General features: G+C 48.2%; 1 protein-coding gene across 4 annotated transcripts in view; it reads right to left on the bottom strand.

Moving 5' to 3' along the window:
* LOC148398633 (microtubule-associated tumor suppressor 1 homolog A-like) overlaps positions 1-14,461 on the bottom strand; it is an 83,095-nt gene that overhangs the window by 41,954 nt on the left and 26,680 nt on the right. For 3 of the 4 annotated variants that reach the window (XM_088372402.1, XM_088372403.1, XM_088372401.1), the window contains exons 2-4: positions 10,491-11,820; positions 9,966-10,412; positions 6,645-6,843 (exon numbers count right to left, since the gene is read on the bottom strand). In XM_088372402.1, coding sequence (XP_088228528.1) covers positions 6,645-6,843; positions 9,966-10,412; positions 10,491-11,606 — 1,762 coding nt within the window. In that variant the 5' untranslated portion in view covers positions 11,607-11,820. Of the gene's footprint in view, positions 1-6,644; positions 6,844-9,965; positions 10,413-10,490; positions 11,821-14,461 lie in introns of those variants that run through there. The other variant, XM_088372404.1, reaches the window with a different exon arrangement.

Below are 14,461 nucleotides of genomic sequence, written 5' to 3'. Positions count from 1 at the left end.
AGTATGACAGCAGAGGCTGTCAAGAACTCATGGCACTTCAGAAGATTAAGCAGATTTAATTAGAAAATTGCTTTTTATAAAGTGTAGTGTAAATGCTGACTCAATCAAATAATTTTTGGTCAGGCTCTTTTTGTGACCACGTCTTCTCTAGATTATAAGGCATTGAGCGGGATTGGTCTGAACTGAAAACTAAGCCATCAGGTCAGTGTACAGGTGTATGCGAATGTTATCATACGGAATGAAACTGCAGTGAAAAAGAAATATGATAGCTCTCCTTTCCTTTATGATTAGTGCATGTAGCATATATCAAAGATGCATGCAAACTTCAGGTTCAATATAAAAGTAGGTAAGTGGACTATGTGGAAGGACAGATTTGACAGGGTATGCCCATGTCACGTGCTGGCGCCACCTGCGACAGGACCATGCGCCCCTGTCAATGGAATAGCCGTCACCTGCCACGGGCTCATGGACAGCGCTATATCAGCGCCGCCAGTGTCAGTCTGTCCCGTGATGCTTCGCTCATCAGTCCCTGAAAAACTGACTTTACAATTCGGAAGTCCGCAGAACTGCTTGTCCACCCCAGCCAGATCGCTGCTCCAGCGCCAGCTATTCCCATCATCCTCTCCCACAATAAAGTCTCTGTCGCTACGCACTTGGCTGTACTGTCTGATCCCTTACAGTACAGACTGACCAACGCTATGCAGCCAGCGAGCGACGAGACGGCATTGAGCCAACTGGAGTGAGCCGAGACCGCCATCAGCAGCCTGTCCGCCGACATCCGGAATCTGATCGAGGTTGGTCAACAACAACAGCTACAGCAGCAGGAGATGGCCCCAAGCCCTCCAGAGATTGTCGGTGGCTGCGTCCCCGGCTGTCACGGCACTCCCGCACCGCCTGTCTGCCGAGGCCAGGAGGCTCGTGGACGTCCCGGAGCCCCGCCTTGGCAACATCGAGAAGTTTAACGGAGATCCCAAGCACGTGAGGGCATTCGTGACTAACTGCCGTATAATGTTCGGCCTCCAGCCCATCACGTTTGCGTCGGAATCTGCCAAGGTCAGGTTCGTCCCAACCCACCTCACGGGCGAGGCGCGGCTGTGGGGTCTGGCCGAATACGAAAGGATGGCCCCGGCTTGCGATTTGTTTGACCCCCTCGCGGAGGAATTGCTCTGCCTGTTCGTCCTGGGCTCCGCCGCCGAGGAACTGGCGACACTGCGTCAAGGTAGCCGATCGGTCGTGGAGTACGCACTTAAGTTCCAGACGTTGGCCGGCAGCAGCGGATGGAACACGCCGGCGCTCGTCATTCCTCAACGGCCTCGCTGAGTACATGAAAGACGAACTAGTTTCTTACGACCGCCCGTGAACCCTGAAGGGCGTGATGGACTTGGCGGCCCGAGTAGACAGGCGGATCCGGACGCGGCGGCGCGATCAGGAGCAGAGGTCCCCACGGAACCCGCGTGGTCACCTTCCTCCGTCTGCTGGGGACCCGCCTACCACACCACCCGCCGAGCCCATGGATCTGGGAGGGGCTCGGGTTCCCTCAGAGGAGCACCGTCGACGCCTCTCACTGGGCTTATGTTTTTACTGTGGGGAGGGGGGTCATCATGTGGCGGGGTGCCCGTTAAAAGGCCGGAGCTCACGCGGCGTCGGGGGATCCGCGTGAGCTCGACCAGCACCAGCTCTCCCAGTCCCAGCTTGCGGCGGGTGACCAGAACGTGGCAGCCTTGGTGGATTCCGGGGCGGAGGGGAACATCATGGACATTAGCCTGGCACGTCAGTGGGGTGTCGGCTTCCTGCCCCCTGAGCCCGTCCATTCCCGCACGTGCCATTGATGGCCGTCTGATTGGCGAGGTGGCTTTCGTGACGGAACCGGTTAAGTTACTGCTCTCCGGCAATCACTACGAGACCATCCAGTTTTTTCTTCTTTACCTCCCAGGACAGAAGCTTATACTGGGGCACCCTTGGTGCTGGACTGGTAAGTGGGGGTTGTTCAGCAGTGGAGTGAACGCTGCCATCGGGTGTGCCTGAAGGCGGCCACCAGCCCACTCGGCAGAGCCCCGCCCAGGTACAGTCCCGACATCTCCAATGTCCCAGCATTTTATCACGAACTCAAAGAGGTTTTTAGTAAAGCCAGGGCCTCTTCTCTTCCTCCACACCGGTCCTACGATTGCGCCATCGATCTGTTGCCCGGCACATTCCCTCCCAAGGGACGCGTCTACTCCCTGTCCGCTCCTGAGCCGGGCTAAGGAGGAATACATCCGGGAGTCCCTCTTCACCTGCGGGAGCGGGATTTTTCTTTGTGAAGAAGAAGGAGGGCACGCTCCGCCCGTGCGTCGACTACCAGGGAATAAACAAGATCACTGTAAAGAACCGATACCTTCAGCCTCTTCTTTCTTCCGCCTTCGAGAGCCTTCAGGGTGCCACCATCTTCACAAAGCTGGATCTTCGCAACGCCTACCACCTGATCCGCATCCGAGAGGGAGACAAGTGGAAGACAGCTTTCAACACCCCGAGCGGACACTACGAGTACTTGGTGGTTCTGTTTGGGCTCACCAACGCCCCAGCGGTTTTCCAGTCCTTGATAAATGACGTGTTACAAGACATGCTGGACGAATTTGTGTTCGTTCATTTGGACGACATCCTCATCTTCTCCCGCTCGCTCCCTGAGCACATCAAGCATGTTCGGGCGGTGCTGCGCCGCCTCCTGGAGAATTCGCTCTACGTGAAGGCAGAGAAGTGCGAGTTCCACGCCTCCTGTCAAATTCCTCGGCTACGTGGTGCGTGAGGGATCCATCGAAATGAACCCTGGGAAGGTGCAAGCGGTCACGTCATGGCCTGTTCCTGAAACACGCAAGTGGCTGCAACAGTTCCTAGGCTTGGCGAACTTTTATCGCCGTTTTATCCGTGGATACAGCACGGTGACCGCGCCCCTCACCGCCCTTACCAGCCCCACCTCCCCGTACAAATGGACGGAACGGGCAGAACAGGCATTTCAGGAGCTTAAGAAGAGGTTCACATCCGCTCCCATCCTCCGAGCCCCGATTCCGACAGACAGTTCGTGGTCGAGGTGGACGCCTCGAACGTGGGTGTCGGGGCGGTGTTGTCTCAACGTAGCCGCCAAGACAATCGTCTCCACCCGTGCGCCTTTTTTTCTCGCCGGTTGTCAGCCTCAGAACAGAACTATGACATCAGTAATCGGGAGCTCCTCGCCGTCAAGTTGGCCTTGGAGGAGTGGCGGCATTGGCTGGAGGGCGCCACCACTCCGTTCATTGTCTGGACCGACCACCGCAACTTGGAGTATCTGAGATCGGCCAAGAGACTGAACGCGAGACAAGCACGGTGGGCTCTGTTCTTTGACCGGTTTGAGTTCTCTCTTTCCTACAGACCGGGTTCCTGTAACGCGAAGGTGGACGCCCTGTCGCGTTTGTTTCCTGGTGGGGAGGAGGGACATGGTCCACTATCCTCCCGAGCTCGGTTCGGGTGGCGCCTCTTTCATGGGAGATTGAACGCCAAGTGGAAGCCGCATCACGCGATCAACCCGGCCCCAGCAACTGCCCGGAGAGTCGCCTGTTCGTCCCTGAAGGCCTGCGGTCGTCCGTCCTGCAATGGGCGCACGACTCACGCCTGGCCTGTCATCCCAGAGCTGCATGCACGAGATACGTGGTGGCACAGCGTTTCTGGTGGCCCACCTGGCAAGTGGACACCAGCGATTAGGTCAGAGCCTGCTCAACTGTAAGACGTCGACTCGTCCTCCGGCCGGGCTGCTTCAATCCTTGCCGGTTCCCCAGCGTCCTTGGTCTCACCTGTCAATCGACTTTGTCACGGGTCTCCCCCCCTCGGAGGGAAACACGGTGGTCCTCACGGTGGTGGACCGTTTTAGCAAGATGACACATTTCATCCCTCTGCCTAAGCTCCCATCTGCGAAGCAGACTGCGTCCATCATGGTACGGGAGGTGTTTCGTCACCACGGTCTCCCACAAGAAATCGTGTCAGACCGAGGTCCACAATTCGCTTCCACCTTCTGGGCGGAGTTCTGCCGACTCGTCGGCGCCACGGCCAGCCTCTCCTCGGGGTTTCACCCTCAGTCCAATGGTCAAGCGCAGCGCCTGAACCAGGAACTGGGCAGGTCCTTCCGATGCATGGCCGCTAGGGACCAGCGCGGGTGGGTCCAACAGCTTCCCTGGGTAGAGTATGCTCACAATTCCCTCCCCAGCTCGGCCACGGGACTTTCGCCTTTCCACTGCGTCTTCGAGTCCCAGCCACCCTTGTTCGCCCACCAGGAGCGTGGTGCAGCGTGCCCGTCGGCCCAGGCTTGTGTCCGCCGTTGTTATCGTGCCTGGGCGAGGCCCCGATCACTCTTCTCCGCTCTGTTTCAGGCTACGCCCGCCAGGCAAACAAACGCCGGACGCCGGCCCAGCGTGTGTGGCTCTCGACGCGGGATTTGCCGCTGCGAGCGGGATCCCGCAAGCTGGCGCCCCGCTTTGTTGGACCGTTCCCTACTCAGAAGGTGATTGGCCCATCCGCCGTCCGTCTTCTCCTTCCAGAGTCCATGAAGGTTCACCCCACGTTCCACGTGTCCCGTGTGCGGCCCATCCATGAGAGCGCGTTGGCGCCGGCGCCCGTTCCGCCGCCTCAGCTCGTCGATGGGGTTCTGGCTTACGCTGTCCGCTCCTTGCTCCAATCGCGGCGGCGCGGTCGTGGCTTCCAATACCTCATGGATTGGGAGGGTTATGACGACGCGCACCGCTCCTGGGTTCCGAGCCGCTGGATACTCGACCGTTCGCTCATCATGGAGTTCCATCGCTGTCATCCGGACCAATCGGGTCCTCGGCGTAGGCGCCTGAGGAGGGGAGGGGACCAGTGGTGAGGGTCCGGGGAGGTCTTCTGCTCCCGCGTCCGTTGATCCTGCGTCCGGTAAGGTGTCGGACATTTCAGCGGTGTGCTGACCCCCCCGCCTGGTTGCCCGGGGGATTGCCTTCCTATATTTTTGTTATTTGGTTCCTGGGGACGTCGGGGGCTGTCCCTTGTGTGTGTGTGTGTGGGGGGGGGGGGGGTTCTGTCACGTGCTGGCGGCACCTGTGACAGGACCACGCCCCCCTGTCAGTGGAATCGCCGTCACCTGCCACGGGCTCATGGACAGCGCTATATCAGCGCCGCCAGCGCAGACCCGAGTGTCAGTCTGTCCCGTGATGCTTTGCTCATCAGTCCCTGAGAAACTGACTTTACAATTCGGAAATCCGCAGAACTGCTTGTCCACCCCAGCCACATCACCGCTCCAGCGCCAGCTATTCCCATCATCCCCTCCCACAATAAAGTCTCTGTCGCTGCACACTTGGCTGTACTGTCTGATCCCTTACAGCCCATATATTTGGGTTCTTCCACCCAGAGTCCAAACTGGCATAAAGATGTGTAATGACAGTATCTTACTGTTTGTTTTGTCTTAAACTACCTCTACCATGTAGAACAGTAAACTGTGTGATTTTTAGAAGCCATATAGTTAATTTGACCATTGAAAGATGAAGCTGTTAATGTTGTTTTTCACACTTAACATACAGTGCAATCTCGGATATGATACAATGCTGAAATAGGAAATTAAACTAACCCCAGTGACCATAAGATTGTTTCAGAATAGATTTGTAATAAAATTATCTCATCACTCACCCAGATTAAGAGTGTTTGAGCATGCACAAAAGAATCTATTGATTGGAATTTTACTCTGGAGTCCACAGGCAGTGGTTTCTTGTTGTGGATTAGCAAGGCCAAGACAGACAAGTCATTGTCCCTCAGAATATGAGTTTTATAACAAAGAAATTTCATTCTACAGACATAAGTGTTTTGCACAATGTAAACAACAGCCGACAGTAAGTTACCATGGCAAAGAAGGGCCACATTACACGCACGCACAAACGCGCGCACGCACGCACACAGACACACACACACACACACACGAGTGAAATTACAGGGTATGAGACACCAAGCATAGGAAGTTGAGAGTCTGAGTATCTCATCACATCACAGTCACATTATGTTTATTCAGATAAACAGAGTGAAACTTTCACTAAAGAAAGAAAAAGAACAAAGATGAGGACGACAGCAGTGAAGGAAAAGCAGTGGAGAAACAAATTCAATATTAAGCACCGTGCCGTTTGATGATGAGTCATTTACACCTCAGCTACACCAACTAGTTATAGTGTAAATGCTGATAAAGACTTCAACGAAATCTCTACACTAATGCAACCCTACAGCTACAGGATATCAAATGGCCAGCCGCAAATTCAGACAAACTCCAAGTATCCAGACTTGTTTCTGTCCATATGTGCTGTCTTTCAGCGTCAGTCCGCAGCTTGTCACATGTCTAAAAAGTGTAGCCATCGCACTTGCTGCTAAACAATATGTATGGATGTGTGGTTTTTGTGGTATGTGGAAGGTATTTTAACTGTCAGCTCCACTGTCAGAGTGTTCATTTCCTGAACCTGCTCCAGAGAGGAACTTGGAATTTTGTTCTATTACATACATGCAAGCATGCATGCAAGAACACGCATACGTACACACACAGTTCGGAAGTATTGTATGACTAGCATATTGTTGTGTTTCTGATTTCAGGTTTCATAAATTTAAAGGTGTGCGCTGTAAGAGCTTTGACTCACCATGGCTCTGACTTTGAACATGTCTCACTCTCACTGGAGATCCATCCCAGGCACTCTGAGCAACTTCCTTCAATATAGGTCCATTAGTCTGGCTTTGTTGGAGCCTGGGGCCCTCTGGTCCTGGAGGTGGAACTGGTCCCTTATCCACTCTAATGCTTTTCTCTGGCTGCTTCACAGTGGGCCCCAAATTGGAGACTTTCTGCAGGAAGAGTTTATGCTTAGTGACAGAGTTCCAGCCAAGGGGCCCTAGCTCAGAGCTGCGCACTGAAACCATAGTGTTAGCCATTCCCTGCTCAGAGTCAGAAATGAGGAATGAGAAAAGAGGGAAGGGAGGCAGGGAAGGAGCAGAGGGGAGGAGTGAGGGAAGTGTGTGTGTGTAAAATGAGTAAAGGAGGAGGAAAAAGAAGAGGAGAAAAAGTGGAAGCAGGGATTGAATACAAAAATCTCATTGTGTTAATAATCCAGGCTCTGACCAGGCTGATTTTTCTTTTAGTCTCAGCTCAAGCATTCCATGTTCCACCCTCCTCATGACTCTCTCCACCAACACCAGCACATCTGGAGTGAATTTACTGTAGTGTGTGTGTGTGTGTGTGTGTGTGTGTGTGTGTGTGTGTGTGTGTGTGTGTGTGTGTGTGTGCGCATGTGTGTGTGCGTATGTGTGCGTGAGTGCGTGCATGCAGCATGTGTGTGCGGGTGTGTGTGCGGTTGTGTGCGAGTGCAGGTGGTGCAAGTGTGTGTTTTTGCTGAATTACATTTCATAAAATTCTTGACATTCCTATTTTACAATACAGTGCTGTTGTAACAAAAAATGGTGCTGAGTTTTAAGGAGGTTTGTAAAAGATTATTGATATTAGATGTCATTTCAAAGCGGAGAGTTAATTTCAGTTCAGTTGAGTGCTTTGAGTTGCAGTTTGGGCAAATTAAACACCTAAGTCAAGAACCACTATCTTGAAGCTTTTCGGGGGCAGAGGCAATGAATTATTCTTGCATTCCCATGCCCACTGCACATTGATCCAAGACGGATAAGTCTAAATCTAAGTCTAAAAAATTGGAGACATATTTGCATACTAAATTCAACTAAGCTAAGATCGTGATCATTTAAGGCAAGCAAAGAAAAAAGACTTGTTGCATGGAGTACTTTGAGTCATAAACATATTTTTCTCCTGTATGTAGGTTTGTCTTTGAATACATTACAGCCGATAAGTTTTGAACACGCCCTTTGCAGACACAACCCTGTTGGGGCAGGTTTTAGGCATGTCAGAGGTCACAGGTCTTGAAAGGCAGCACATGGTCATGTGATAGTGTAGAGCAGTGGTCCCCAAACCCCGGGCCGTGGACCAGTACCGGTCCGTGGATCATTTAGTACCAGGCCCGCACAAGAAAGAATAAATAACTTGCATTATTTCACACCTCAGTGGCGTGTACATAACACAACATTACTCATGATATGTTGTTGGCATGATGTTATGAGGATGTTGCGAGTAAAGTTGCCTAGAATACACAGTGGATTTACGTTTATTATTATATTATACTGTGGTGTTCGCATATATCAGCGGTTCCCAACTTTTATTGAGCCACGGACCAGTTACATGTCAGAAAATATTTTCACGGACCGGCCTTTATATAATTATATAAATAAATAATAAATGTATAATAAAAACCGCATACCGTATTTTTCGGACTAAAAGTCGCTCCAGAATATAAGTCGCATTAGCCATAAAATGCACAATAAAGTGAAAAAAACATATATAAGTCCCTGCGGAGTGTAAGTCGCATTTTGGGGGAAATTTATTCGACAAAATCCAACACCAAGAACAGACATGAACGAGCAACAACAGGCTAAACGATACGGTATGCTAACGTGACATAAACACAAACGAAGAGCTGAGAACGGGCCTGACGTAACATTGACAGTTATCCAAATAACTATAACATAAATAACACCTTAATCAAACCATCTGTGTCACTCCAAATCATTAAATCCATCGATCGTCCTTTATGTCAACAATGCCGGGTGCGCGCCACTGACGGCGGTTGCACTTCAAAATATTCCATAGGCCCATATAACGATATATAAATTATATAGCAAATAATTATTATATAAGCAATAATATTATCAAGCCATCTGTGTCACTCCAAATCATTAAATCCATCGATCGTCCATTATGTCAACAATGCCGGCTGGGTGCGCGCCGCTGACGGCGGTTGCACTTCAAAATATTCCACAGGCTCATATAATTATAAACAACAATTTTACCAAACAATCTCTGTCACTCCAAGTTATTAAATCCCGTGATCGAATCCTTTGTCCTTTATGTAAAACACCGCCGCGTATGCGCCGTGCCGCATTTGCAGTTCGGTTTACAGTAATCCCTTGCTACATCGCGGTTCGTTTATCGTGGTTCCACTACATCGCGGATTTTTGAATTTTGAAAATTTGTGAAAAAATTCACATATAAGTCACCCCCCCACCCAAACTATGAAAAAAAATGCGATTTATAGTCCAAAAAATACGGTAAAAGTAAAACTCACCATTAAGTATCTAATTCGTAGCTTTGCGGGCTTGACTGGTGAAACATGTTACGTGGTCGGGACGAGCGTCTTGACCTGAATTAATTGATCGTCGATGAAAAAAAATTTTTTTTTTTATATGCGGCCTTGTACCAAATGACCCACGGACCGCTACCGGTGGTTGGGGACCTCTGGCATACAGTATTCCCTCATCCATAAACATCCATAAACAATGTGCAGTCTGTGATTATTTGATTTATTGATGCTTTCGACATTTGATTTTATATTTTCTAGAATTGTTTTTAGAAGTTTTCTTCGCAAAAATCGTGACATCATCAAACAGCGGTCTGTGAAAATATTTTCTGTAATCCGGTCCGTGGTGCTAAAAAGGTTGGGGACTACTGATGTGAAGGTCACAGACCACATTCACATGCATGTGCTCTTTTCTTTTAATGATGTCAATTCGGAGGTTTTAAGTTTTGAATTTTGGTTGCCTTTCATTTGTTTTTCATCCAACCCACAACTCTAGTTCATACAGAGTGACAATGGCTGTTTTTTAAGACAAAGAATTTCAAAATTCTAAGGCCCATCACGGAGCTAACAACCCCACCCAATTTCCGCATGCTCTCACTAATAATAGATTCCAGCTGATGGCAATACAAAACTATTTCAAAGTGACTATACACATAATCCATAAGCCCTAAGGACAGATCTTTTTCCTTGAACTCATTTGATGAAAAACAACATCAAGTTTAACCCAAGTCTGATGGTGATGAGGTCAGATGAAAACACTATTAAAAAGGTACTTACCCAGGAGTGATTTTTTGGTTCATCCAAATTGACCAGAGTCAGAGGAGCCTCACCAGCGTCCTCCCAATAATCCTCCACACATTCTTCACCAGGTATGGAACTCTGATTCTTACACTCTACATTTACTACACTTTTATCAGAAAGCTCCTGGAAAAGCTTTCTGGTTGTTACCGTGCATTGCTCTTCAGTCACCTCTGTGTGCATGGCACCGAGGCAGTGTGAAAGTGTTCCGCTGAAGGCCAAACTCTGCCTTTTCGACTTTTTTGAGTCACTGGCTGCTGTCTTATGGCTGGTATTGTTGTTAGTGTTCTGTCCTCGGATTGGTTTCAGAATATCAGCCACTTTAACAGTACCACTAGATGGTCTTTGCCTTTTACCGCCATAAAAGGTCTTAATTTCCTCCTTCCTAGGGGAAGCCTTCCTTTCAATCGCTGATACAGACTTATTCTATAAAAAACAAGAGGAAAAGTTCAGAACAAGAAATATTGAATAAGACATAATGTGGATAAAACAAAACCACAATACCTGGCCCGTTATTTTTGGTGGCGACGGTGTGGGTCGTGATCCAACTTTAGCCTTGATGTTTTTAAGGTTCAATTTGGATAGCCTATTTTCGTCACCATTTGACATTTTGGAAGCTCCAGCCAAGGGAATGTTTGATTTGAGTGTTAGTCTGCTTGGGTTTCTGGAAAGTTTCACATACTTTTCTGTGCAATTTAATAAACGGACATTGTCCTTGACTTCTTGGACAGGACTGACTGCAGAGGGAGTGACAGTTAATTTGTGGGTGGTGCCACTAATGTCCTCAGATGTTTTGCCAAGCGAAGTCAGCGGACACATAATCTGTACTTCTTCGACGCCTACCACTGATCTCGGATCATTCATAGTTTCATTGTTATTGAGCTGGTGCTCAGGTATCAGTCCAGAGTGCACTCTGCTAAACAAGCTTGGATTGAGTGAGTTTCTATGGGCTGTGCTGGTTCTTTGTGCACCAAAGTCTGAGCTGATTGAAAAATACAAAGCTTCATCTTCAGCAGCATCATCATCATGATCAGCAATATCATCAGCTACAAGAATTTCAGTTTCTTCTGAGTCCGGAGTTGATGAGCCATGTCTCTTTCTATTTCTGTTGTCACAATTATTACCATGGTCCTCAGTATCAGATATCAGAGGTGGGGACAGAGCAAGGTTGTCATTGTCATTCCTGGTTTCTTGATGTTCACCAGCACTGGCATCAAGGTAAACTGATAAAGAGTTGTCATTTGATTCTGACATCTCATTTGCTTTTTGCATTTTTGTAAATGCACCGTCATTATTTTTGTCGAAAATATTTTTGTCCTCGTGCTCACAGTTGAAAATGTCATCCTGTTCAATTTCTTTTGTTTCAGTCAATAAAGTCGTTGTCAGGGTGACTTCGAGCATGTCATAGTCTTGAGGACTGACAGTATATCCACTGCTGATGCTGCTCTGACTGCACAATAAGTCTGGAGATGATTCTCCCAAACTGATGGAAGGCGAGGAAGATGAGGAAGTTGGAAGAGCATTTCCATTGTGGTCTCCTGCACTGTGAAGAGAGAGTTTCATGCTGGTGTCACTTTTCTCCTCATCGGCGACACTCTCACTGGGCTTACAAATACTCATCTTATTGTAAGGACCATTAAGTCACCCTACAATACCGCAAAAAATTCAACCACCTTGAGCTGAACAAAAAAAACAGAACGTGAACATCTTCAGACTCTACAATGATATTTGATCAAAAGTCCAATCCATTGTCTGGACTCAGAAGGTTTGGAGCGTCACTTCAGTATCCAACAGGGATGCTTCGGAGATTGGCTTCATCGTCAGACCAAAACATCTGAAAGAGCAGAAGGAAGGAAATTTGTCGAATGTTTGTAAATGTGTAACACAGACTTCAACTAAATTAATTGTCAAACTGATGTAGTTATTCATTCATCCATCCATCTATCCATCAATTTTCTGTACCACTTGTCCCCACAGGGGTTGTGGGTGTGCTGGAGCCTATCCCAGCAATAATCGGGCAGCAGGCGGGGGACACCCTGTACTGGTTTCCAGCCAATCACAGGGTATACAGAGACGAACAACTATCTGCACTCACACTCATGGGCAATTTGGAGTGCTCAATCGGCCCACCAAGCATGTTTTTGGGATGTGGGAGGAAACCAGAGTGCCCGGAGAAAACCCACACAGGCACAGGGAGAACATGCAAACTCCACACAGGGAGGGCCGCAGGTGGACTCGAATCCGCACCCTCTGAACTGCGAGGCGGACGTGCTAACCAGTGCTCCACCGTGTCGCCCTGATGTAGTTATTTGGGCAGCAAAATAAAATAGTGGTTGGATGGACAACGAGAACAAAATAGAAGATGTCTCAAATGTGCAATCCCTCTCAAATTTTGTCATGGGGATACGTCAAGCTAAAAGCCTGTATGCTACAAAACCAACTACATTTGAACCTGCATGTCTGTCTGCATGACTACTGAATGAATGAATAACTAGACCAGTGCTGCCCTCTGCAGGTTAAAATTGATTGAGGCATAGCTCAATGTAACGTCAACAAATCGATTAATTTACAGCATGGTCACTGTTTCAAATTTTTACCAAATAAGTGTCCCTCTTCATCCATATAAATCAACAAATTGTGCTACAACTATACTGTACTGTAAATGTGTGTGCGTGTGTGTGCGACTGTGTGTTTATATGGGTCAGAGGCAAAATGAAAGGAGGAGCAGCTAGTATATAAAGATGATCAGATTAAGTACAGTGTGCAATCTTCATTATCTAGCAATGACTGTTGGGTCTCTGGGTGACAACTCCAGGTACAGAGCATATGAATCACTGAATAAGAATCCCCTAACTTTTGTGCCGTCCAAATTGATGCTTCAAGTTGAAACGCAATTGTGAAAAATACACCTCTAGATTTTCACACGAGTGACATCAAGCACAATATTATGGTCTCTATTTCCAGTATGTTATTCACCTGGCCCTTTACATGACCTTAGAACTGGACATGGAACATTCCACCAATTTCAATTTCAATCACAATTGCAATAATATCATTATAATTATAATATATAACTATATAATATAGTTAAATGATATATAATTATAATAAATTGGCATACATGCACAAAGAAGTTTCTAGGTGTATTTATCTACAGTAATTCCTCATAAACAGTTAAGGACTGTTCTCCAAAAAAGCATATCTGGTTATGCAGTTGACATGAGTACTTGAATAATCTGATCACACCATCCGATAATGTGCATGTTAGCAGTTAAGTAATCTGATCACTCCATCCGATAATGTGCATGTTAACAGGCTCACTGCAAGGTTGAGCTGCATGTAGTTTTAACTAGCCTTCAGTAATCCTCCCTCAAAAATAATCTGGCAAGTGACAATGAATTGTTTTAAACTACGGTTTACTGTTGGGAATGTTAAAATTTTACATAAACAGTGCTTATTTTTTGGGAGGGGGGGCGTTAACTCAACCCTGGAATAGATTATTTCTATTTTTGTTGTTTCCTTTTCTTTCTTTTACTAATTTATTGAGAATTGGAACAGGTTTGCAATCATGTTTTCTGAAAATTAAGAGTGAATTATGTTTTGCGCACAATCCTGCCAAATTCTCATGAGAACAGGCTCTGAAACATGCATTCCACTGGCATGAAAGGTGGTTTCTGTCACGTGCTGGTGCCACCGGCGACAGGACCACGCCCCCCTGTCAGTGGAATCGCCGTCACCTGCCACGGGCTCATGGACAGCGCTATATCAGCGCCGCCAGCCCAGACCTGAGTGTCAGTCTGTCCCTTGATGCTGCTTCGCTCATCAGTCCCTGAGATACTGACTCGCTTGACTATTGGAAATCCCGCACAATCGCTTGTCCTCTCCAGCCCGATCGCCGCTCCAGCACCAGCTGTTACCATCATCCCCTTCCACAATAAAGTCTGTCGCTACGCACTTGGCTGTACTGTCCGTTCCCTCGCAGTGTCGCTTGTTAACTAAAAAACATATGGACAAACAAACCCAAACGCAAAGTCCTACATGTTTTCACGTTTATTAATAGTTCACCCTTGGGGGCGAGCTACACATTTACATGCTGGACAAATTCGTGTTTGTTTATTTAGACGACATCCTCATCTTCTCCCGCTCGCTCCCTGAGCACATCAAGCATGTTCGGGCGGTGCTGCGCCGTCTCCTTGAGAATTCGCTCTACGTGAAGGCAGAGAAGTGCGAGTTCCACGCCTCCTCTGTCAAATTCCTCGGCTATGTGGTGCGTGAGGGATCCATCGAAATGGACCCTGGGAAGGTGCAAGCGGTCACGTCATGGCCTGTTCCCGAAACACGCAAGCGATTGCAACAGTTCTTAGGGTTCGCGAACTTTTATCGCCGTTTTATCCGTGGATACAGCACGGTGGCCACGCCCCTCACCGCCCTTACCAGCCCCGCCTCCCCGTACAAATGGACGGAACGGGCAGAAC

This window comes from Syngnathus floridae, chromosome 4 (genome assembly GCF_059516105.1).
Source record: "Syngnathus floridae isolate MCC-2025c chromosome 4, RoL_Sflo_1.0, whole genome shotgun sequence".
NCBI lineage: Eukaryota > Metazoa > Chordata > Actinopteri > Syngnathiformes > Syngnathidae > Syngnathus > Syngnathus floridae.
The sequence above is the reverse complement of the archived record's forward strand: the minus strand, read 5'-3'. Positions and strand labels throughout refer to the sequence as shown.